Source organism: Drepanopeziza brunnea (genome assembly GCF_022702325.1).
Source record: "Drepanopeziza brunnea f. sp. 'multigermtubi' strain 214-2 chromosome Unknown ctg3, whole genome shotgun sequence".
Taxonomy (NCBI): domain Eukaryota; kingdom Fungi; phylum Ascomycota; class Leotiomycetes; order Helotiales; family Drepanopezizaceae; genus Drepanopeziza; species Drepanopeziza brunnea.
In genome coordinates, this window is record NW_027094066.1 from 774,868 (window position 1) to 799,717 (window position 24,850).

At 48.2% G+C, this 24,850-nt stretch overlaps 6 protein-coding genes across 6 annotated transcripts; 4 read left to right on the forward strand and 2 right to left on the reverse strand.

Moving 5' to 3' along the window:
- Window positions 1-1,028: 1,028 nt before the first annotated feature.
- L3040_002387 (uncharacterized protein) lies at window positions 1,029-3,861 on the reverse strand (the record flags this gene model as incomplete). Its single annotated transcript, XM_007289711.1, has 2 exons — window positions 1,029-3,635; window positions 3,682-3,861. 2 exons carry the CDS (start codon window positions 3,859-3,861, stop codon window positions 1,029-1,031), a joined length of 2,787 nt encoding a protein of 928 aa, XP_007289773.1.
- Window positions 3,862-4,325: 464 nt separating this feature from the next.
- Window positions 4,326-8,327, forward strand: L3040_002388 (uncharacterized protein; the record flags this gene model as incomplete). The annotated part of the gene is made up of 4 exons (XM_066155535.1): window positions 4,326-4,353; window positions 4,417-7,245; window positions 7,297-7,517; window positions 7,566-8,327. The coding sequence occupies 4 exons, from the start codon at window positions 4,326-4,328 to the stop codon at window positions 8,325-8,327; spliced, it is 3,840 nt and encodes a 1,279-aa protein (XP_066012531.1).
- Window positions 8,328-10,343: 2,016 nt separating this feature from the next.
- Window positions 10,344-10,924, reverse strand: L3040_002389 (uncharacterized protein; the record flags this gene model as incomplete). Its single annotated transcript, XM_007289709.1, has 2 exons — window positions 10,344-10,755; window positions 10,812-10,924. 2 exons carry the CDS (start codon window positions 10,922-10,924, stop codon window positions 10,344-10,346), a joined length of 525 nt encoding a protein of 174 aa, XP_007289771.1.
- Window positions 10,925-12,704: 1,780 nt separating this feature from the next.
- L3040_002390 (uncharacterized protein) lies at window positions 12,705-13,873 on the forward strand (the record flags this gene model as incomplete). The annotated part of the gene is made up of 7 exons (XM_007289708.2): window positions 12,705-12,975; window positions 13,090-13,136; window positions 13,184-13,219; window positions 13,270-13,324; window positions 13,375-13,512; window positions 13,570-13,737; window positions 13,794-13,873. 7 exons carry the CDS (start codon window positions 12,705-12,707, stop codon window positions 13,871-13,873), a joined length of 795 nt encoding a protein of 264 aa, XP_007289770.2.
- A 606-nt stretch (window positions 13,874-14,479) lies between these two features.
- Window positions 14,480-16,201, forward strand: L3040_002391 (uncharacterized protein; the record flags this gene model as incomplete). The annotated part of the gene is made up of 2 exons (XM_007289707.1): window positions 14,480-15,995; window positions 16,047-16,201. 2 exons carry the CDS (start codon window positions 14,480-14,482, stop codon window positions 16,199-16,201), a joined length of 1,671 nt encoding a protein of 556 aa, XP_007289769.1.
- Window positions 16,202-20,170: 3,969 nt separating this feature from the next.
- On the forward strand, window positions 20,171-21,957 carry L3040_002392 (uncharacterized protein; the record flags this gene model as incomplete). Its single annotated transcript, XM_007289706.1, has 2 exons — window positions 20,171-21,107; window positions 21,161-21,957. The coding sequence occupies 2 exons, from the start codon at window positions 20,171-20,173 to the stop codon at window positions 21,955-21,957; spliced, it is 1,734 nt and encodes a 577-aa protein (XP_007289768.1).
- Window positions 21,958-24,850: the final 2,893 nt, after the last annotated feature.

The following is a 24,850-nucleotide window of genomic DNA, read 5'->3' on the forward strand; positions in this document are numbered from 1 at the left end:
CCCCCATGAATACGTAAAGAGCAAGATCCCAAGGGTGGCACGAGCCAAAACACAGCAAAAGTCTAGGTACCCGTGTCACACTTGGGATCCTACCCTCTATTTATGCGGGGGGATAGTTAAACACAAAGTCAAATTTACGCTTAGCTAACTATTTATAATATTGCAATATTTCTTTCCAATTCGTAAGGATCAGCGTAGATAGTTACTGATAATCAGCGAGCTGTATTATACTAATTCGTCTTTCTGTTCTTATGTTGAAGATCATCCTAAATACTCTAAATACGGAGTCAAATTCAAGCGTAGCTAACTATTTATAGTATTGCAATCTTCCTTTCCAATGCGGAAGGATCAACGTAAGTAATTACTGATCGTCAGCGCACTGACTATTAGCAGTAGTTGTTCGTCTTTCTGTTCTTATATTGAAGATCATTTTGAATACGAAATCAAATTCATGCGTAGCTTACTATTTAAGATGTTGCAATATTCCTTTCCAATTTGAGAAGAACAACGTACGGAGTAATTACTCGTAATAAGGCGATACAAAAGCTTCGTATCCAGTACAAAGGACTAGCAAACTTGGCAATCAACAGCCTGAGGCAAACGAAGGGGAGATCTAGAGAACATACGGCGTGCGAATTATGAAGACAGGAAGTGAGGCTGGAGCTCAGAATTTACTGTAGAGATAGGTAGCAATGCGTGGGTGGTCACACCTCGCGAACGGAATGGCGCAGTCATACTCGGTAGGCAACGCTGAGCCTTATGGATATATTATCAAGGGGTTGTGATTGGGTCGGTAAATAGTGAGATGCAAGACGCTACTGTACGACAGAGTGAACGACTACATAGTAAATAGACAGGAGAAAATGCGTAGAAATTCTAGAAATTTTTCAAATAGAAGGCAAACCTTGAGTTTTCAAAAGCCTGTTATTGGTGCAGGTCGTCTGTACTAAGAAGTAATTAAAAGATTTATTGAATACGATAATGGAAACAGGAAAGCTTTTTATTTTAAGGTACGCGGAACCAGGCTCTTATATGACAATTTTCTCGCGCGAATATCGCCCAATCTTTTGACTCTTCAAGAATCCAATGTCTCGCGATGAACGTTTGTGAACTGCACTGCCTGCTCCAATCTTGAGCAGCGAGATCTGCTTTTCGGCTTTCAATCCTATTGGCAGTGCCTTGATCTCCTCATCGGCGGATGCAAGGATGACTGGCGCGTCATTTGCCCTTTTCGAGTCTTTTGGTTGTTGCGGTAGACTCCTCTGGTATGAATCCGCGTATTTGATCAATTCCTTCAGGACACCTTTGAGATAGACGGATTCTTCAATGCCCTCCAATGCTGCGCTGACTTCAAGCTTCAAGCTGGCAATTAATTCTTCTGCCTCGAATAAATCGCCGTCGGCTAATCTAGCTTCTCCAGATAACCATCCGACCGTCCCTATGGCGTCGATGCAATTGTTGAGCAAGCTGGAGATGAGTATGATTGCGTTGTCCTGGATCCCGGCCTCTTCGTCGAAAATCTCTGTCTCGTCAATATCGGTGTATCTGGTGGTCCATCCTCCGCGTGCAAGCTCGAATCTGAGAAGGTAGACCAGACAAACGATGTCCTGATTGGAGAAAATCGTTTGGAGAGCAAGTGTGATATCGTCACTTGAACAGATGTATAGCTTGGAGAGAGCCAGACTCAGAGCAGCACCGCGAGTGCCGGAGCCAGGTCCAAGTTGATATTCCGCCAGCTCCAAGTCCGCCTCTGCCTCTTCTTGGAGCTTAGCAACCTGCTCCTCAATATTTTCATCATCACCATGAGTGAGAAGACCTTGTTTCGTGCCTGGGTTGTCACCTAGTAATCCGAGACTCTCCATCAGTTTCCGAATTGCGTAAAGTAGCTCAGGAGCCCCTAAATAGTTCTTTGCCACAACGGCATATAACAGATCCATATCAGGGTCGATCTCCAAGAGGGCGTTCACGAGCTGTCCGGCAGGAATTGAGACGAGGGAAACTCCACGGACTCTTAAGGCAGCCTCGATATTAGCCACGGTCATATATCCATTGGAGGTCAACCACATGAAAGTGTTTAAAGGATAGAAGGTGATGGACAAGCTAAATTCGTTCCCCTCATTCGTAGACCACGAGAAAATCTTGCTCAGTGCAAATATTACCCATCGTCGATCCACGTCGGAGGGTAGAATTCTGCGCTTCGGATACTTCTGACTTGAAATATCTCGGTTTGATGAAACGTCCATTGTGTCGGCTCCGTTGATATTTGGGGGTTTCGATTGCTCGGTCCAATGTGCTCCAAGTCGATGCTCGATTCTCCTGTCAAATTCCAACTCGTCACACTTTCCCGACGCAAACAGGCTCTCAATGTCAGCTATCTGCTCATCCCAAGGCTGCCCAAGACCAATTGAGCCTGGTAAGAATTCATCCAATGTAGCTAGCCCAAGTTTTGCCTTTCTGAAGCTCAGAGCGCCTTCGCGTCCTGAACGTGTTTGCTCCCTGGCAGGGCACCCAAGGGAATCGATCAGCAAGCCGGCAGCACGAGGTTTACCATGTCGGTCTTGGGGGCCATCGACCTGCACTCCGACAAGATCATTATCCACAATGGCCATTGCGGCACCGAGCTTTGGGAAATAGGCAATGAATTTGCAAACATGGCTTGAATTACCATCTTCGTCACCTCGTTTTCGCTTGAGAGACTCATTTGGTGAAGGTGCAAGCTGGATTTCCGCTAATTTCGATTGATACCGTGGGTTGTAAACAGTAATCGAATTCTTGGAAGAGATCATGACCGCTGTATTCGAAAGTCGCAAGAACGACTGAGCGCCAGGTGATCTGATCTTAGTCTGCTCTTTCGGCAGAGTGTCGCTTAGATCAAAAGTGGTCAAAAAGTCGTTGCTCAATTGTTGCAAGATGCCAGTGGAAACCTGGATACTGAATGCTGCTTTTTCCGGCGAGGTCTGAGCGGGTATTTCGGCCGTCAGAAGTGAGTCTACCGAGTGTTTCATACCTTTCGCAAAGGCAGCTGTTCTCCTAGGCAGACTGACGATGTGCAAAGTTCTCTTGAAAGGCCCCCCGGCGGATTTGGTGACTATTACCAGAATCTCTGGATTGAACCCGCCTTCAACAATTTCTTGAGGAAAGAGGGCGAGCACATCCTGACGACCCTTCAAAATCCCTTGGCTTGCAGAGTATGCATTTGTGAGCTGCGCAAACTCAACCTTGGAGTTCTTGATAGTTGTGGCTGCATCTCGGAAGAGCGCAGCTGCAGGAGAGGTCCATTTTTCGTCGAGGCTGTCTCCTTCATAGCATTGCACCTCACCATTTTCCCTGACTGCAATCAAATCCGAAACGATTCCAGACACGCCCGAGGATCTGCTACCTGTGATCGTTCCCAGGTACACAATTGGGCTGCGAGAGTTTTCCACCTTCCGGCTCGTTGTTGAAGACTGCGCCGGCGCCATCTCTTCAGTACTTTCGTGGAACAGTGTAATCTCGGCTGGTGATCCAGCGGTGGAGACATATGTTCGGCGTTCGATTTTGCTTTTCGAGATTCGGGTTCTGATCGAGCTTGGAGGACATGTAAAGGACGATTGTGGGGGAAGCGCATAGGACGTAAGAAGCCTGGATGAAGAAATCTAGAGGGGTGAGACACGATACCGATGCAAGTGGGAGGATCCATACGTCGTATAAATTTATGCCCTCGCCATCAATTCCTACAGCCAATTCGGATCTTTTTCTCATCTTTGCACCGGGCGCTCCTCCGTAAATCTCAGCCACCACATACTGCCCCTTTGCGTGGTCAATGGGTTGCGGTAGGTTAGCAACCACATAGGGTTTTTGTAACAGGAATCGCGACGCCATCTTGAGGGGTAACGTTGGGGTGGTGATGCTGGTGGTGCCGCAGATGGAACACCAAGAAACATTGAAATATCAGAAAAATAATTGCAAGGAAACGGAGGTCGGGCATCCGGGGTCCGGCGCTAACGAAATGGCCCGGGCGTAGCGTCAGTGGTAGTGGGAAGTCGCGCCTCGGGTCGCGACGCCAAAGAAACCAGAACCAGTCCCGTATGACCATTAGAACACTACAAAGCTACACCATTCAATCTATGATCTACAATCAGTCTCTCCTATTTCAATCTCTTACCAGACAGCAACCACTTACCTCGCTTTGAGAAATTTAGCAACAGCATCACAGTTCCATCCTGGAATCGAGAACGTCTGTTTCGATGCTGCACCACGCGTAAGCAACGCGTTCTCTAAGAGCAGTTTCGGTGCTCCGAATGTCAATTCTCGTTGAACGGAGTATGGGGGAGAAGATATCTACAATGTATCCTCTCTTCCAGAAAGGTGCAAGTAAGTCAATCACTCCGGACTGCTTTTAAGCTGATCATTTAGCTGACCACCCCTTCTTAATAGAGCCCAAGCCACCACTCCCGGAAGAAAATCGCATGGAACCCAAGAAACATGCCGACGATCAACCCAATGCTGCGCCAAAAAATAAAGTACTAGGCCGTCCTCGTAAGAGGACAAATCTTCTAGAGGCAGGATCTCCCGACGTAGGGACGCCGAAGCGTGCAGTGCCTGCGACCTCGAAAGCAGTCAACCAAGCGCAATTGCTAGAGGTGGACCCCAACAATAGCAGGAGGAAACGGCGGAAGACTTCATCCTCAAATGGACGAGTCTTGCCTGCTGAACCAGCAGAGTTGAATTCAAGCTCTCCAGGAGCTCACAAATTGGAAATGGCCCATCACGAAGGACAAGCAAAGGCACCTGCGTTTACCCAGGATACCACGACCTCCAGCGCAAAGATGAAGAAAAATAATCACCAATCCAAGGGCTCAGTGGAGTCGCTGCCGACGGATCTCGCAGCTGAGGTCTCATGTAGTGATGACGAGCTACACTCGGTTGCTCAAGGAACTTCGACCCTAGCGCACATCATACAACCGGATGTACTCTCTTGCCCCAGCTCTAAGCCGAAGCCGCCCCAGAATTTACCGAAAAATCCTAAGAAAGTGCTACGACTGAATCCAAAAACAGGGACAATAGGCTCTCCACCTCCACCAAAGCCTTTTGACACAGTAGAGCACAACCCCCCGAAACAAACCAAAGGTCGTGGCAGAAAACCCAAATCTTTGATTGTGAGGATTCGTTATGGCAAGGGAGAGGATGATTCGTTGGGCATTGGAGAGAAAATCCACCATATCATTAACCTCCCTCCGAATATTCACACTACCAAAGATGTCGCTCCTGCAGCTCCTACAACGACGCCTCCAAAACCTAAAGCTCCAATGTCGACGAAGCCGATTCACCCGTTGTTCCTAGGCAGAGTCGCTCCCAAAGACCCCAATCCCCCGAAAGCTCCTTCGGATGCAACTGAGATTATCGACTTCACGATAAAAATTAAGCCTACGACCCAGGCAAGAGTGAGGTCAGGTTCTCGCGAGACAGGAGCCTCGCCGAAAAATCCAGCAGTGTCGTTTTCTGGTATCTCAACAAAGACTGCCAAATTCCCAGGGGCAGTTGAGCCTGCGTGGCCTTGGCAAGGCATGGTTCACGTCCGTGGATTTGATGAACCTGCACGAATACCAAACTCAGAACGCACTTGTCTGCCTTTCAGCTCGCAGAGTAAGAAATCAAAATATCATTCGGTCGAAATTTCCTCCGCAGAAGACATCATTGAGACCCTGGCTTCGCAGTTATCCATCAAGAATGTTGTTGAGAGCATCCAGGAAGTCAATCCCGATGAATACCCTTCAGCTCCTCAGTGTCTCCGCGTCCCTACCAAACACTATGAGTCTGGTCTTGCCATTCAGAAGAGGGTACAGAAGGAGCTGAAAAGCCGTCTGGTGCCTCCTAAAACGGCTGCTGAGAGTTCCAGCGAAGATGAGTTTCAGCTGCACAGTAAAAATCGTGCCAATGTACATCCTGCTCTCGCAAGAGTGTATGATTCCATCCCCACATCTTCCTCCGCGTTTGACAAAGGTCAATGTGAGACTCATCCTTGGGCCCAAAAATATTCCCCGAAGTGCGCCGCAGATGTACTACAGCCTGGTCGTGAGGCTTTGATTCTCAAGGAATGGGTTGAAGCTTTGACAGTACAGTCTGTGGAATCGGGACCTGGAGGCAAGGGTCAATCCGCCTCCAAAACTGATAATCCTGGAAAGCGGAAACGGAACTCAAAGAAGCTGGACGATTTTGTAATTGCGACTGATGAGGAGGACAATGATATGGATGAAATCACAGAGCCTGAAGACAACATGACTAGCGGCGGCCAATACCATCCAAAGCGTACAGTCATCAAATCTAAGGATGCAGCTGCGCTCCTGTCCAAAGGATCAAAAGTCTCGAATGCTGTGGTTGTCAGTGGGCCTCATGGGTGTGGGAAAACTGCTGCCATATACGCTGTGGCTAAAGAGCTTGGTTTCGAAGTGTTTGAGATCAATTCAAGCAGCAGGCGAAGTGGAAAAGATATACTAGAGAAGGTGGGTGAAATGACCCGAAATCATCATGTTCAACGTATAGCTGCCACTCCCCAACGCGACGGAGTTGATGAGGATAGGGACCGGATCGATAGTGCCCTCGCAGATGACCTCAAGAGTGGTCGTCAAGGTACCATGAACTCATTTTTCAAGCCCAACCCTACTGCACAACTCGAGTCGAAACCACGACCAAAACATAAAGTCAAGGAAACCTCCACCCAGCCACCTGATACAGAGCACCCCAAAAATACCTCCACAGTGCAAGTCTCCAAGGTCATCAAAAATGGCTTTCTGTCGACATCACCAACCAAGAAGCAAAAGCAGTCTCTGATTCTCATTGAGGAAGCCGATGTTCTCTATAAGGAAGACAGCCAGTTCTGGGCCACCGTCATGGGTCTGATTGCGACGTCCAGGCGGCCCATCATCATAACATGCACAGACGAGTCACTTCTTCCGATACAAAGTTTAACATTGTATGGAATTATACGAATGGCTACTCCGTCACTCGACCTTGCGGTTGATTACATTCTATTGGTGGCTGCTTGTGAAGGACATATTCTCACGCGTGAGGCAGTCAAAGGTCTGTATGAGGCGCGTGGTTCTGATCTTCGAGCCTCTCTGACGGAGCTAAATTTCTGGTGCCAGTTCGCTGTCGGTGACGTGAAGGGTGGTTTGGAGTGGTACTACCCACGTTCACCTGGCAGCAATCATGTCGACGAGCACGGGAATTCAATCCGGGTAGTCAGTGCAGGAACGTATCATACTGGTATGGGATGGCTATCGCAAGATTTTCTCGAAAGTCACATACATGACCTAGACATTGAGGAGGAGACGTTGCATGAAGCATGTGATGAGTGGCGCCTGGATCTCGGCGACTGGGAGAAGAATATTGGCCTAGACGCATGGGCAGAAAAGATGCAGGATAATTCAAGTGGCAAGAAAGATGATCTTGCAGCTCTCGGCATGTACGTCGACTTTGCTGATTCAATGAGCGTTGCGGATCTGTGTTCCGGCGGTACATTTGCGCCTATGAACCAGGTAAGAAGAGCTTCAGCTCTGGTTTCAAGGATGTGCTAACAACATCAGATACTACTTGACGTATCATTCCCAGAGCTATCTGCAAAGGTACGAGATGACTACACCCTCGGGTATGAATTAAAAGAGACACCCACCCTTGTCGACTACAACACTCTCAGCAAGGATATTTCGCTTTTCATCAAGTCGCGCACACGAAAAGTGCTGCATGTTGATCAACATATCCGTCACAATTTTGAGGTCCCTACTGAGCTTGATCGTCCTTCGGAGACCGAAGTTCTTCGCCTCATCCGCGATTTAGCTATTTCTCCTAATGACTCGCTCACTCGATATGACTTCAGTCAGGCATTCGATCCTATATCCGCGACTGAGAAGTTCATCTGGAGCACCTCCTTGGAGGCTTCGACTTTCGACCGCACTATGACACTCATCGTGGAAGACCTGGCGCCTTACGTTCGGTCAATTGTAGCATACGATGCTCGTCTTCAGGAGGATCGTCTCAAGATGAGCAATCTCCTGAGTGAAGGTGGAGCTGGTAGAAGGGGGAAGAGAATGAGGACTACACGAGCAGCAATGTCTGCGCTGGAAGGTGGAGCAAGAGTCAGCACACGACGTGATAGGTATTTCACAGCAGCGTTGAACCCATCTTTTGTGCTCAAGACCGGAATGCCAGGCTGGATTCAGGCTTCATTGGCGGAAATCGAAAGCCCTGATGTTCTGAATACAAGCCGCAGATCCAGCACGAGTATCTTGGGGCGAGAGATAATGGAAGATAATGAGAGGGATGAATTAGTCGGCAGCAATCCTGGATGAACGACAGCGTCGGCTTCCAGGCCAATGATTGAGCTGGCACGAATCATTTGCACAACGTGGGGACGGTTTGCATAGACTGAGCTGGGTCGGCTGGCTGGTGGGTGGGTAGGATACATCTAGGCGGGATCTTAAAGTGGCATCACATTGCATCGCATTGCATGGCTAGCATTTGAATTCACGGTGGCTTTCGCATACTGATCTCTACCTTGCTATTCTGCTTCCAGATCCAGCTTCTTTTACCTCGGTCGTTATACGCAGTAGGTGAAAGCATCTCCCTCCTTGCCTTGGTGCTCTGGTTCACGGTTTCATACGCGGTGGATCTGTAAAGTTAGCTGCTCGAAAACCTGTAGGGTTGGACAAGAGCTACCGCATTGAATGGAATCTAGAACTATAGAGTGTAGTTCACGTCCCGGGTTTGCTTTCGAGAGCTCTAGCATCAAGCCGTGTCCGCAAAGCATATTGCTCATGCAATCGTTTCCCAGGCTCATAATGGATGTAGTACGCTGTACCTCAAAAACTTCGTCCGCGTCGTCCCAATAATTTCCTGGTGTTTCTTCTTGTTGCTGTTTCTATGTCTTTCTGTTACTTGTACTTCAACAATTGTTTCTGCCTATCCGCTAAGCGGCTCAAAGTACAATATCGCTAAGCTCTCTTCATTCGCGTCCTGTACATTCCTTTGCTCCATTTCTTATACGCGTGGAACTGCAAACCCACCAAGTCCTCGGCTGGCAATGGAGAGCGTGGGAAAATTGTAACACTATTTTCGCGGGGCTTAAGGAGTGGTTTGTATTCGTTGACGAGATGTTTGTCGGGCAGTGAAGCGATTTCTCGTACAGCCTTGTTATGGGTTTTTGTCTGTCTCTCCTTTGGGCAGTTTTCCCTACATCTTTATGCGAATGTAGAGGTTGACTGTTCTATTCATACTTTTCTAGTTTCCTTCTCGTGAGTGTTTTTTCTTCTTTTTGTTTTGCCCTCCTTTCGTTCTCTTCGGTGTGTGCCTAATCGTAAAAATAGGAGGTATTCATTGAGTCCATTGGGTTGATCTGTAGAACCCTAGACCTGATTCAAAACCGATGGTTGTGAGAAAGCCAAGAACTAAGCGAAGCACTTCAATACCAACCAACCAACTAACTCCTCGTCACACGGAGTTTCCTTCAGCTGTTGAGACGGAAATCATAGCGGAAGCTGGCCCCTGTGCAACCAAGTATCGCCACTAGCTCTTACTATCCGTAGAGTGATAACTGTAACGCAAGATGAATCTATCAGTCAAACTCGGTTCAATTTACAGAAAGCCCGAATCGGACTCCTTCCCCCAAGAGAGCCTTATTCGAGCCTTGACGAGTTTCTGATTACCATTTTTCCTAATTTTCATATGCACACCGTTTGTCATGCATTGTTTGTCGGTTAGTAAAATTTTTGAGAATGAGTATCTCGGAAATACGCGAGCAAGCTGCATAAGCTGACCCAGAGAGACAGACTGTGGAGGGAGGCTTGAGGAAGACAGACTACTTTCCAAGTTTTTGGTTTCATAAGAGATGGGTATTGACGAAGTAATTGTACAACTACATGGCATTCGAGCGGCAGCCTGTCAGGGGTTCTAGCTAGACCTCTCGTCGTTTAATAGGCTCCGATTCCTGAGACCAAGATTGGAGAACGGGGATGGTTAGACGACACGACTTTGGAAAGGTAGGTTCGGATAGACATTATTCGGATTGCTTAGTATAAGCACTGTGCATGTGATACGCTGTGTTATTATTTTGAGGCAAAAGAATGGCCGCCAAAATCATAGCGAAGGGGTGGAGGGGAGATGTATAAATCCTTGGCGTCTTTTAAGACGTAACGCCAGCGGGGCTTCAATTCTTCGCTTGTTCACTAACAATATATCTGCTAGAGCTCATAACTCGAATCCCGCCCATTATCTCCAGACATAGTACTCTCCACTCAATATGACTGCAAGCCTACTAAGTGATACAAATAGCGACCCCCCACCCTCCATATCATCTTCCAAGCATGCATCTAATCAGTAGAGGCATCAAAAGTCAGAGCAGTCGACGGTTGACCGGCAGCCTTCTTATCCAAGGCAATATTTTTATCCAGCTTCTTCTGCTCAGCCGCCATCTTGGCAGCAGTATCCTCGCCCTGCGCAGCCTGGGCTCCGAGCTCAAGGATGGTAGCCTCGAGCTTCAGAACCTTGTTCTTGATCTTGCCGTTGGTGAGGGCCCTCTTCTCGTCGCCCGTCGCGGCCTCGATGGCCGGGTTGAAAGCGCCCTTCTCGGCGTCGTTGCCGATGTTGTTGACGGATCCCCAGAACGCGATGTCGGCCGCGTCTACGTTGGAGAGGTCGTTGATGTCGATCGCGCCGTTGTTGGTCAGGGCGGCGATGGCTTCGGCCTGGGCGTCGCCGGCTGTTCCGCCTGAGATGGAGATTCTGGGATCGGGTTAGAAGATGGATAGGCTTGGATTTGGTGGGAGGAGAAAACTTACTCGTCGTATGTTTTGGTGCTCAAGATGCCGACACGCTTTGCGAGGGGGGCTTCAATCGGTGCGGCAATGGCCAGGGCGACGAAGGAAGCAATGAGTGCGACGGAGAATTGCATCTTGAAGTTGGTTGACCTTTGGAGTGAGAGTTTTGATTTGATTATTGGGATCGAGGGGAGTTAAGAAATGAAGTTGATGGAGTGATTTGTTGTTAAATTTGGTAGGGGAAGTAAGACAGCACAGCTGATGTAGAGAAACAACGAACTCAAGATTGGATTAATGATTGCTGAGGGGACTGGAGAGAAAAAATTTCAAGACCTACGGATTCATCTCATCTTATAGAAATGAGCTCTCGTCTGATCGGACCAACATTGATCAGACGGAGCATGGCTTCTGGATTGATGGATTTGAGCCGAAGTAGATCCTATGTCAATATGGGATGGCATTCTTGGCTGGAACTCCTCGAGGTTGATCACCTCACTCGGCTCAAGGGAAGATACGGTGCCAACGTTGTGAGATTGTGGGATCTGGGAATTGAAAACACGTAGCTCGACGCTCCGTATGGCTTTCTTGTAAAGGACTGGCTGGAAAATACCTCCTCTCATGTATTCAGAGACGGCTCCTCGCTTAGCGCCTCCACCGCATCAGACGAAGCAGGTTTCATTGATCGGATGGGCTCTTCGTCCTTTCCATCAGGCCGGTCATCATTACACGCTGCAAATAGTAGTTTGGGCTCTCCAGCGGCAAAGGGTTCCGAAACGTCGGAAGTCTGCTCGTATTTTGGTATCGTTGCATTTGAAAGGCGTCATTGAGGGTTCAGGACTTCAGATGATGATGATCCGTGGAGCAGATACAGAGAAAGGGTCGAGTAGCTGGGAAGAACGTGAAGATAGGCTCAAGAATTAAGCTTCGTCCATTCCCTAGTGGCCTTGGATTCAATATAACAAAATGCTTGACTGTTCCTCCCGTATTGATTAATTAATTCTATAGCTTATTTCGATGCCATGTCATATATAGGCCCGCTAAAGAGCAGCATGCTTTGCCACTTGGTTCTGGGAAATCTGGTTTTCCAGCGCAGCGGAATCTGATTGGCGTCAAGCTCGCGGATATTTCCATAATCGACGAATGGCTTGGGTTATGTTGTAACAGGAGAACCGCGATCGTCTTCTGCGACCAGAATTGGGGCTTGAAACCCCTCTTGGCGGGGTTGCCCCTTGTCTCGGTTCCATAAATATAAGCGAGGCATCATCAAGTCAACAAGTAATGGCTACCTATGTACTCGTCGAAGGCTTTTCGATATTCTCATTCGCAGCCAGCCGAAAACCCTATCGGAATCGGCACCAGCAACTTCCTGGTGCTCTTGGGAGTCGGCTATTGGTTCCACAGCCAGCAGTGTCAAGTCATTTTCTGCTGGTTTACGATATAAAACGCTACTAGACCACCATCTGAGCCGGCACCAATGCATTGAGACATGCGCTAACCGTAAAGAGCATATATGCAACGAAATGCGATGGAATACCTATATTCTCAGATTTCCAGAACCCTTGGCTTTCCCTCACGTGTTGACTTTGTTCGGCCTTGAACTGGTGCGACTATGGAAACGTGAGCCGGGAACAGGTTTATCAAGATTGTCATGCAACCCTGGCTTTCGAGCGTACCATGGCCCAGATTACTTGCTATATAGCTGGAGTACTGTCTCTCCAGATGTGCTTCTTTCTCTATCCTTACAGCTCGCTCTAAGCTTCATTCACTCATTTCTTAATCCTTTCTTTCTTTCAAAGTACCGACTACGCTCATTTTTTTTTTCTTTGTCAGCCCATCGCTAAGATCTGGCTAATTGGGCTTCTTTTTTTTTACCCCCCAGGAACTCGATCTACTCGACACATCTCTTTCTTCGCCATGCACTTCTCGTCCGCGTTCATTCTGGGCATCCAGATGTCAAGCATCATTGCCATTCCTACTCAAGGCAATCGATATCAGCTAAATCGGGCCTCCGATGTATCCCTCCCTCCAAATGCCGATGACGACTCGCTTGCCAATATGGCCGAGCCTGAGTCTAACAAGATAGAGCCAAGAATAGAGCCATCAGGAACTATAAAGCCTGCTCTTGTGACCAGGACAGCAGCGATGGTCGGATCTGGAGAAGGAGGAGAAGCAGATGAAGCACCTGGTAAGACATATCAAACTCCAGGTCAATATGGAAGACCATGTCTCCCATCCTTGATCCTTCATGATTGCTTCAAATCTTGTGTTTGATCGAGAATATGGTCTAATGGTCTTACAGAAGACGAACTCGAGGCTGAATTCGGTGAAAAAGTTGCCTTGGAGGGGGTGAGTGCCAAACTCAAATCACCTCAATCACATACTAACAGAGGTAGAACGATACCAAGATAGATACCCTGTTCCCTCAATCTGTAAGTATCTATTCCTCGTGGGTACTTCTCCTTCTCTGACCCGCGTTTAGGCAATTGGCAGATTCGAATTCGAGTTCAAGAGCAAGACGGCGGATGAGCTTACTGGTGGGTAGTTGCCAGCCTCGCCATGTTGCCCGGCGCTAACAGCCCTGCAGTCAACGAGAACAAGACTCCTGCAGCCGCTCCAGCAGGTTTTGAACACATCGAGCCAAGTTCATTCCAAGTCGCCCTCGGAGTCAGCAGAGGCGTCGGCTTGACCTTGGCCAAGATTGACTATATTTTCGATATCGGCAGTATGTAATCTGATTCCCGACACTCCACATACATTTAACTGATATGGCTGTTACTAGATGCTGCACTCGCGGGCAAGGATCTCTCGCAGTCGAGAGTCGGAAGACTCAATACTGATACCAGCGCATTCGTCATTGACGAAACGCTTGGTTCACTTAAATTCGATGTTGAGGAAGGCGAAATTAGCCTTACCCTGAATGATGGTGTCGTTGCTGAAGGAGAATGGGGTAAGCACCATCTATTATTGTTCTGGATTTGGACTTCGGAGCTTACTGTAACATAGGCATATTCCTCCCGGTCGCGATTGCTAGAAGAGAACAGCCCTTGCACAGTCGAGGCAACACCCAAGCAAGAAACGGATAGGGCATGATATGCCTGGTCTTATATCTCTCCTTGATATCCTACGCTAAAGGAAGGAGCCCGTGCCGGCTATCGTGGCCATGATGTCAATTATTTGTTAATCGTCGCAGTTTTTCGGAATCTTGATAGGGTCACAGAATATCGTCATCAGATTCTTCAATGTATTATGATTTTACACGTCTTTTGGTGTCCAAACTTCAGTTGAGATTTAGAAGTATAGATTTTGGTCTGCCCTCTCTTCGCTTCATTCAGGGGTGAGAATCTCGATTACAAACAAGCGAAAGTCTGAGACCGGGAAGTAAATAGCTTGGGTAGCTCCGAGACTAGCCGCTACGGATACAATTTGACCTCGTACGGTCCAACATTGGAGCACACTATCTAATTGATTCTGAAAGTGAGCAGATTGAAAATTTTCGCCTTCGATAATAACATGGTTTTCGAGAAGATGACTGGGTCATGTGACTTGTCGGAGTAACCTCGGCATTTCTACCCTATGCTACCCCGCCATTACGAGAGACTCGTGCAGAACATCTCAGATGAAAACTCTCCATCTCATCTTCAAAGCTGTCGAGCAGTGATTTTCTGGCTACCTTGGGGATAAATATCGCCATGGCCTCAGAAGCTCCCTGGAAGGCCATCGCTCGCCGCAAGCAAGCCGAACGCCAATCGCGAATTCCATCTGCCTGGGTCCTAAAATCATGTCCCTCTTCTGAAACACTCGATGTACGCTCTGTTCCTCGCACCTGCGGTATCCTAACCCAGAGCGAGGTATCGATAACCGAGAAGTACGATGCTACAGCTCTCGCTGACGCCATTCGTGCTCGATCCCTTACTGCCGAACAAGTCACAGTCGCTTTCTGCAAACGCGCTGCTATTGCTCAGCAACTATGTAACTGCTTGACGGAGATATTCTTCGAAGATGCCATTGAGCGTGCGAGGTTCCTCGATAACGAATATGCGAGGACGGGGAAAACATTAGGACCATTGCACGGGGTGCCGATCTCGTTGAAGGATACGTTCAAAGTCAGGGGATATGATGCTAGTATCGGAATTGCAAGCCTGGTAGGGAAACCTGCGAAGGACAACTCCTTGCTAGTGGATATTCTGTTAGAAATCGGTGCAGTATTATATTGCAAGACGAATGTGCCACAGGCACTGTCTGCTGTCGATTCTGACAATAATGTGTTTGGCCGGGTGCTGAATCCAAGGGATCGACGGCTCACGGCTGGTGGAAGTTCAGGAGGCGAGGGCGCCTTGGTTGCGATTCGAGGCAGTGTCCTCGGCGTTGGGACAGACATTGGAGGCAGTATCAGGATACCTGCCATGTGTAATGGCTTGTATGGAATCAAGCCCAGTGATCAAAGAGTCCCATTCGTTGGGCAAGAAGATGGTTCTAGAGAGGGCTTCAGCAAGCTCGGATTGAAGGCAAGTGCTGGCCCGATTGCCGTGAGTATGAGGGATTGCGAGCTGTTCTTACAAGCAGTGTCGGATGCAAGGCCTTGGGAACGAGATCCGGCTTTGGCGTATGGGTTATGGAGCGAACAAGGTTCAATGCAGAAACAACCGATCTTTGGTGTCCTCAGGACTGATGATTTGAGTACCCCTCTCCCTCCAGTCAGTAAAGTCTTGGATGAGACAGCCCAGCAGCTCCGAAAAGCCGGTGTTGAAGTTGTGGAGATTGATGCACCGGCATTCCAGAAGTGCCAGTCTCTCGCGAACAAGTTCTTCGGTATCGACGGAGCAAATACGATGCTCGATCTCCTTGAGGCAAATCAAGAGCCGCTCACAAATTGGCTTAGCACTCGCATGCGCCGAGGCAAGCAAGCGTCCATGGACAAGCTTATCGAGATTCATGCCCAGAAAATCAAGTTGGAGACTGAAATGTTGAAGATCTGGAAGGATCCCACGACTGGCAGACAGATTGATGCTATTATCTGTCCTGTGGCTCCCCACCCTGTACCCCCGATAGACCGATGGAACAGTATCAGTTATACGAGCAGTTTTGTTCTATTGGACTATCCTGCCGGCACTCTACCTGTGCGAGATTTCGACGAGGCGGACTTGAAAGGGGAGCTAGCTGATGCCAAACCCCTCAATAGCTATGACAAAGTCAACAGGGAGCTATGTAAGAGCTTTTTAGGGGGGAAAGACCCTCGCTGATGCTGACTTTATAAAGGGGATAAGCAAACTATCGATCGAACATTATATCTCAACACGACGCATTCTGTCCAGATTGTTGCTCCGAGGCTACAGGAAAGGCGGCTATACCATGCCATGTCTTATATAGACAGGGTTCTGCAGACCAGTGGAGCTTCTCGAGCTAATTTGTAGGAGGCTGCTATATGCAAAAGATAACTGACCGCGTCGGCCTGATCGGTAATACATACGTACATACATACATACAGCACGAGCTCGCCTCTGCGATTTCAAGCGCAGCAAAACCCCATCGCCCAACCCGGTCCCCAGACAATCTCAACTTTCAAGAGATGGATAGCATAGGAATCGTGCAGCTAATGTCAAGTGCATACCTCTCCTACGCATACAGCATTGATCTGGCTGACGGCATTAAATCGCACCGCTGACTCGACGTTGACTTTACCAGTGCTGTACATGGTACAATGACCTTCCTCTTTTTCCTCTCTTTTTGTTTTTTCCCCTCACTTCTTTATCTTTTGCTTTTCTTTTTCTTTTTCTTTTATCCTGTTATTGGTCTTCCGAAAGATGGAGGGAGGGAAGAAAGGGAGAGAGGGAGAAGGGAAGAGAGGGAGAGGGAGAGGGAGGAGGAGGATGATGATGATGATGATAAAGAAGAAGCTTAAGCCTAGTCTGATGGACAAGTAGATAAACGAATAAGCAGACAGATGGATAGATAGGTAAAGGCCTAACTATGTATACGGATATAAAATCCATTTCACTTCACTTACTTGCGGTCAGATATAGGCGGATGCTTGCAACGTCGCACTCACTTACCGAATGCGTATACAAATAGTCACGCTCTTCAGCCAGCCCCCTCTCGCCTCTCGCCGAATCAACAAATCAATCAATCAATCAACAAATCAATCAACTAATCCCATCCCATCTCATCCCATCTCATCTCATCTCATCTCAAAATCCCATACAACTAAAATACATATCCCCAACCCCTCCCTCCCACTCCCGACTCGCGATCCAAACCTCCCCACCCGTTCCTCACTCACTCACCCACTCACACTCACTCACTCACTCACTTACTACCAGAAGCTAAAGAAGGTAAGCCAGGAACTTTCTCACTTTCTCACTTTCTCACACGAGCCCCCCCCCCCCCTCTCTCTCTCTCTCTCTCTCTGTGGACGGACGGACGGCTGACTCGTGAAACGCTCTTTCCGAACCGTTCAAACGGTTAGACCTCTCTCCCGGACGGTACGGGAAGGCCGGGACGGGAAGGACGGGACGGGAGGGGACGGGACGGGAGGGGGAGGTGCTTTGTCGGGAAGACGGGTTCTTTTGGGGGAAGAAGAAGTGAAGATGAAGATGAGTTTGAGGGGTTGATTTGTTGGTCTTGGTTTAAGTTGCGATGTTGAGGGGTTTCTTTTGGGGGGGGAGAGGGGGGGGGATTGGAATTTATTTGATTTGAATTTGGATTGGATTGAATTTATTTGATTTGAATTTGGATTGGATTGGATTGGATTGGATTGAATTGAATTGAATTGTTTTTGGTGGCGGGGTTTGATTTGATTTGAGGCTTCTGGTTGGAGGTGGGTGGGTGGGTGGTACGTACGGGTGGTACGGGTGGTCGATCTGGTGTGGTTTGGTGTGTAGTAGTACCGGTAGGAGGTAGTAAGCTACTTCGTACTCTGTAGATACCGGTATATCAACTCGTTGGCTTGTTTGTCCTGTCGGGTTTATCGATTAGCTAGCTACGGTAGCTACTACTAGCTGCTTTGAGGGTCGGGACGGGACTCGGGAGCTGTGACGGGACGGGACTCGGGAGCTTTTGCTGTGTGATGGCTATTAATAGTAATTAATGCAATAGTAACGTGATGATAAGAGCGGTATTTTTTTTTTTCTTTTTCTCTTTGACGGCTGGCTGTGCATTTTGGGCATGATGTCATTGGATCGATACGAAGTGCAGAATCCTCCGTTCCGGACGGAGGAGCAGTGGGGATTGGGTGGTGGGCACTGACAGGAGGGGAGGGGGAAGAGGAGGTTTTAAGCTTTGGCTTTGGGGCGCAGGGACTCAAGAGTCAGGGAGAGAGAGGTGGACGAAAGTGTGTGGTGGGAAACTTTACCGGGGGACCGAGGCACGCAGGTACGCACGTTACGGAGAGGTACTACTAGGTACCTAGGTAGGTACCTATGCGGTGCGGGTAGTTGTACAGAGTAGAAGTATGTTTTCATCGGAGGGACTACAGTTCCGGTTGGTCTTGGTGGTGTAAGTGGTCGAAGGGGAAGGGGGAGGAGGCTTGTCCTTGATATCAATGGTCCGGACTACCGTGATTCTCGTCCCGGCAGTCCGTCGTCGTCGGTATGTAAGGGAAGAAAAGGATGGGGTGATGTGGAGGGAATAGCTCCACCATATACCTGACTGCGATTCAAGAGCTCTATAGGTAGATATATAGTCATTGTAGAATCGCGGGTGAAAGGGAGGGGGAAAGGAAGGCGTTCGTATGCTACGCGAATGTACTAATATGCTGTATGTATATATATTACAGATGATGATGATGTGTTCAGGGAAGAATAGCCAACTCGTCTATATACGTACAGGCCACACTTCATCCACGTGACAGAGGCGCCTGGCAGTACCGGTAGTACTACCGAGTAGATACGTACCGGTAGTACAAGGTCAACACAAATACAGAGCACGATCTCCACCACAGTGATATGTTGGTATTGCTTTCGTATAGTGCTGACCAACAGTAATGCTACCACTAATACTAATACCAGTAGATGATATTCTTGCCTTCTTCCTTTTTCCTTCTTCCTTCTTCCTTCTACCTTCTACCTTCTACCTTCTACCCTTATCCCAAAGTTCATGGTACAACTACTACGTACAACGTCACAGGTATACCGCTAAGTGTTCCACCCCGAGGGTAGAGGGCAACCAGGAGGTTTAAAGTGGAGATTTAAACTTTCGAGACCCTCAGGCTGTAGCAACTCGGGGAGGGGATGGTATTTTGCATTTTGGTTTACCAGTCTTCGTGAAGCCGAGGATGATACCCGGTATACTATACTTTTGAGGGGTTTCCCGAACCGAGCTTGACTGACTATTTGAGTTCTCGCTTCTCTCTGTCAAGCTGGGAGAACAGACCAGACCAGACCAGTCCAGACCAGACCGGACCAGACATTGTTTACATTGGCCGAGTCATGATACAGAGGAAGTGCCAACTAACCAAGGGGCGGATGTCAAAGACCAACTAGGCAAGTCCGTAGTACCAAGTACTACTAGGTTCAGGTTCAGGCGTTTGGGTCTGCCCTGCAAGTTACGAGGTGGGTGAAACGAGGAACGGGTGCGAACGGCTGAGAAGTGACGGCAGATGGAAACTCTGGAATGGGTCGGCATGTCGGCCACGTCCACTTTGGGTAAGGACGATCCGACCGTCCACCTCGACGGGACCCACTCGACCCACTCGACCCACTCGACCCACGCCGTCTCCACTTAGACTCGGGCTGACATCTTGGCACCTTGGCACCCTTCCTTTCTTTTCTTCTTCAATATCTCTCCTCTTGCTCCCTCTCCCCTATCTTTTTTTTTCTTTCTTACCATCTATCTATCCCCTCGCATGTCCCATCATACCCCCTATCCCTTCTCATTCTTCTTCCCTCGTCCAACCACCACTACCATCTCTTCGTGCTCAGTCCTCTATTTATATCCCTTGCGGCACAGCCTCCCGCCCATCCATCATCCGCATTCCAAACCAAAGAAAACGATACGAAGAAGTTCAGCCCAACCGTCCAGTCAAGTCGACCCCCCCCCTCCCACTCCCGCAGGCCACGCGTTCCCCCTAGCCGGCCAAGCCCAAGCCGAGCCCCGTCCGAGTGGAGCCTGGCCATATTAATCAGGCACCAACTTCCCTGTTTTATTTGGCCTTTACGTCGTACTCGTCTCTCTCTGTCTCGCCCTCTTCACCACCCGTTTCACGAAACACAAACATCCCTCAACACCATCCCCGAACATACCGAGCTCTATCAAAACATCATCGATATCATTCTCAACACCATCGCGGAAAACACCTACCAACGCACCAACCTACCTCCAACCCCCCTCAACTTCCTTGACTCTCCTCCTCCACCATCACCAACCACACAAGAGAGCCTGTCACCATGTCGTCCCAGACTTCATCCTCGCCCTCGATTCCCCTCTCGAACTCCCAGGCATCGTGCCATGACCCTTTCGACTCCATGGTGGACTTCTCTGAGTACGACAAGCTGTCCTACTACTCGCCGTCCGCCTCGCCCGCCGCCAACAAGAGCCAGTTCACGTCCCGAGCCGTCTCGAATACGCCCGCTGCCCTCCCGTCCAGCAGCCAGCCGGATCTCAGCGGCCCCAGTCACAACTATGCCATGTACAAACAGCAGACCGGCATCCCCCAAGGAGCCGTGGCAAGCACCTTGGCCATTAACCAGATGAGCCAGCTCGGCTTCAACGAAGGCTACGTGTCCGGATACCCAAGTGACGAATTGATTGACTTCGGCACGGCGCCGGCTTCAAAAAGCACCGGATTCGACGACATGGGCTTTGATTCGTCGCCCTCGCAGGAGCTGGGCTACGTCTTCCCGGAAGTATCCCCGGGGTTCATCAACCCCCAAACTACCCTGCCTGTCTCGGCTGCTGTCATGCCCGCCCAGACTAGCAACGTCGGCCGTCTCTGGCCCGGCATGCATCAGCAACAAGCCGCGCTTGCAAAAGCTCAAGCGCACCAGAAGCAACAACAGCAGCTCATACATCAGCAGCAGCGTCTGAACGGCTTGGGTGGACCGCAGAAGCAAAGATCGAGAGCCTCCACCGCCAATGAACCTTTTGTCGAGGAGCGGATCTCCCAACTGCTCGAATCCATGAGACGCGGCAGCGTGGGGAGCGACGACGACTCGAATCACGACCATCCCTCGTCTCACGCTCATCGTCAACGCAAGGAGGCAGAAGACATGGACGAGGACGAGAGGTTGCTCGCTAGTGAGGAAGGAAAGAAGCTCAGCAGCAAGGAGCGCCGACAGCTCCGAAACAAGGTCTCCGCCCGTGCTTTCCGTTCGAGGAGAAAGGGTAAGAACAGCCAGCCAGCCTGCCATCCTGACATCACAGCTAACACACGATAGAATACATTGGCCAACTCGAAGGCGAGATCGCCGTGAAGGTCAACGAGAATGCCGAGCTCCTCCACGATAACAGGGCCTTGAGGGATGAGGTCACCCGTCTGTCAGACTTCACCCGCATGCTCCTGTCCTCGCCTTGCTTCTCCGGCTTCCTCGACACCCTGGCGTCCAATCCCGCCGCCGCCCAGACGGCTCAGGCGGTTCTGCAGCAACCCCAACCGGCCCCGGTCGAGCAGCAACCTCTGCATCAGCGCAAGGATGTCAACCCTTTCGCCGGCCAACAGCAAATGGATCAACAGCAACACGTTGGCATGACCATGATTCCCGAACAGAGCATCGACTTCTCCCTGTTTGACAATATCGGTGGCTTCTCCTACCAGCCCCAGGTCTTTTCCGTTCTCTCCCTTCCTGAGACAGTCCTCGACGCCGACGTCCTGTCCGGCAAGAGCTCTCCTTTTACTCCCCTCGCATCCGATGATGAAAAAGTCGAGCTCCCAAAGATCGAGCGCATGCCTGTGTCGGCGCCACCCAAGATCGAGCTTCCCGTCATCGTCGACGAGGAGTTCGATGCGGATCCCGCCTTTGCCCTTTTCACCGCCACTACCATCACCCCTGAGACCGAGTCTGCACCCACAGAATTCGATCTCAGCTTCCTCACGCACATCTCCTCCAAGCCTGTACAATATGAGCTCGTTGTCAAGACCGAGACGAACGATGCTTCGCTGCGCCGCGTCGAGAGGCTCAACAGAGATATGGAAGCATGCGTGGCTCGTCTTACGGCCCTCACCATGCACCTATAAGGTCCCGACACATATTTGCTTGCTTGCTGCGATTTAGCGTGGGACTGACCGGCGTTACCCAACTTCTATCCACCTCTATAGGTGCACCTCCTCACTTGGAACCCCGTGCTCGTTTGCCTTATCTTTGTCTCTAGGCTGTAAAAGATGACTGTATCTTTCCTGTGTCTCGAGTGGTAGATGATGACTGGATGTATAAGAGACGGCATGCACGCATTTGCTCTCGTCTTTTCCTATTTTCTGGGTGGGGGCTTCGGGAAGCGGATGGGATCGATGATTTATGAAATGGAATATGAATCGGACAGGCAACAGAAGTAGACTATCTTCTACATCACTTTCCTTATGCTATAGAACAATGAATGGAATGCAGACTCGGGAGTCTGGCAGAATCAAAATTGCATCGCTTTCTCGTCTTTGAAATGGTGATCTCCACTTTCCCACCTTCCTTGTTTCATTGGCAATTCATACTCCGTACATAGCGTAGCTGCTGCATATCTGCCCTGCCGACCCGGTCCCGGGACCCGGGATCTCTATATTCCTACTGTACTTTGTAGGTAGGCAGGCCCCGCCCGCCCTCATCTCCGGCCTGTCCATTGCCCCGCCCTCGCCCTACCTAGGTACCTACCTAGCTACAGTACTAGGCAACAGCTAATGCACAAAAGCCACTTTCCTCTTCGCACCCAAACAAAAGGGGTCAATCAATCAACACTTTTTTTCTCCAAAAAAAAAATATTATATATATATAGGTACATATATGTATGTTTTTTTTTAAAAAAAAAAAAAAGAAACCCCCCCCCCCCCAAAAATTAGCCGGTGTTCAATCAACATCTGACCTTTTTTTTTTTTTTTTTTTTTTTTTTTTTTCGTGAGAGAGCAGGACTTCAATCTAACCAACCGCCAACCTCCAACCCCGTCAATGCTTTCTTTATAAATTAAAAAAAGATTTAAAAATAAATTGAAAAAAAAAATTGAAAAAAAAAAAAAAAAAAAAAAATCAAAAAAAAAAAATCAAAAAAAAAAAATGAAAAATAAATTGAAAAATAAATTGAAAAATAAATTGAAAAATAAATTGAAAAATAAATTAAAAAATAAATTGAGAAATAAATTTAAAAATAAATTGGAAAACATTTAAAAAATAAAAAAAAAATTAAAAAAAAAATGATAATAAAAATAATTAAAAAAATAATAATAAAAAAAAAAAAATAAAAAAAAATAAAAAAAAAAAATTAAAAAAAAAATAAAAAATAAAATAAAAATAAAAAAAAAAAAAAAAAAAAAAAAAAAAAAAAAAAAAAAAAAAAAAAAAAAAAAAAAAAAAATATGAAAAAGAATTCCGTCCTTGTTTTGGATGTGATAAATAGTAGGCTTTGAAAATTGAATGAGTAGATGGATTGTGGATGGATGGGAGGGAGCTGAAGAGTTCGTCTTTTGAAAGGAGGTTTGTTGGTGGTGATGATGATGATGATGGTGGTGGTTGCTGCGGAGTTTCTAAGTCGGGCGTGGGTGCGTGGGTCTTGTTAGGTCGGTACCGGTAGATGCGTGATGCGTAGACGGACGGATAGACGGTAGACGGTTGTGGGGCGGGGGAGAGGGGGGTTGTTACGTGTGTATGCGGAGTTGGAGAGGTGATGGATGAGATTGGGAGTCGATTTTTTAGGGGGCTTGGTGGTTGGTTTGGTTTGGTTTTATTTACCTGGCAGGTCTATTCTACGTCTGCCTAGGTACTTACTATTTAATCTCGTTTCATTACTTAGTTAGTTAGTTAGTTAGTTAGTTACTTACTTACTTACTTACTTACTTACTTACTTAGCGAGTGTGTTGGGTGAAAGTTCGAAATGTAGTGTTGAAGGGTGGGTGGGTAGTGATAGATGTGTTTGTGTATGTGTGTGTGCATGAGAGATCGGATGGTATTGTAGACTCTGGAGACTTGGGTTGGATGTTCGGTATGGTTTTATGATTATCGCATTCTGGATGGGGCTTGTACCTCTTTTTCTTTTTTTCTTTTTTCTTCTTTTTTTTTCATACGGGAAAGGCTTGTTGATATTGGAGTCGTTTTGACTGCTTCTGATCTGTTCTGCTTATGGATGCTGCTAGTAGCTAGCTAGCTGGATTCGACCAACAGAACGAACCGTGGGGACTTTGAGATGGAGGGGGGTTTTTTTCTTCCTTTCTTTGGCTCAAAATCTGGCTAGAAGCTGCTGAGTTGTTGGACTTGCTGAGCTAAGCTGTGGTGAGTAGCGGTAGTGAGATGTTTTTGTTGTGCTGGCTGATCGGATCTTAGGGGATGGTAAGGTAGTTAGTTATACTCCGTACTTTTTTGAAAGAAAAAAAGAAAGAAAGAAAGATAGGTCAGATGGTTCAGAAAGGAGAGAATACCGGATGGTGTTTGCAATTTCTGATTGAGAAAAATAAGTACCCATCATTCGAGGATGTACAAACTGTCGAACATTGCTCTAAACATGGCCGGGGCTTGTCTCGTCTGATTGAGGGCTGCCAGATTTAGCTCATGCCACAAAATGACGTTCAGCTCAGGCTCGAGAACAAGTAGCACGGAGGCTCAGATACGTCTTCGCTAATTTCGCTCCTGCCGCCTTCAGGGGCTTCGAAACACGTGATATATAAACGTTGGTAGCATTCAGCGGTATGAGATAACGAGACTCAGTTGGCTATTTGTTTACAAACTTGTAATGGAAAGGGATAAAGACATAATCACCAACGCGATAATTCTGACAAGCAAATTTAGACAAGAAGAAGAAAAAAGCCAACCAGAACTACACACGTGACGAGATGACCTCACCCCCGCCTGTTCCTTGCACAGTCCATCAACTGGGTCAATTGGGGGGAGCAAAGCGATTCGACATACTGTTCTCTCTCTCTCTCTCTCTCTCTCTCTCTC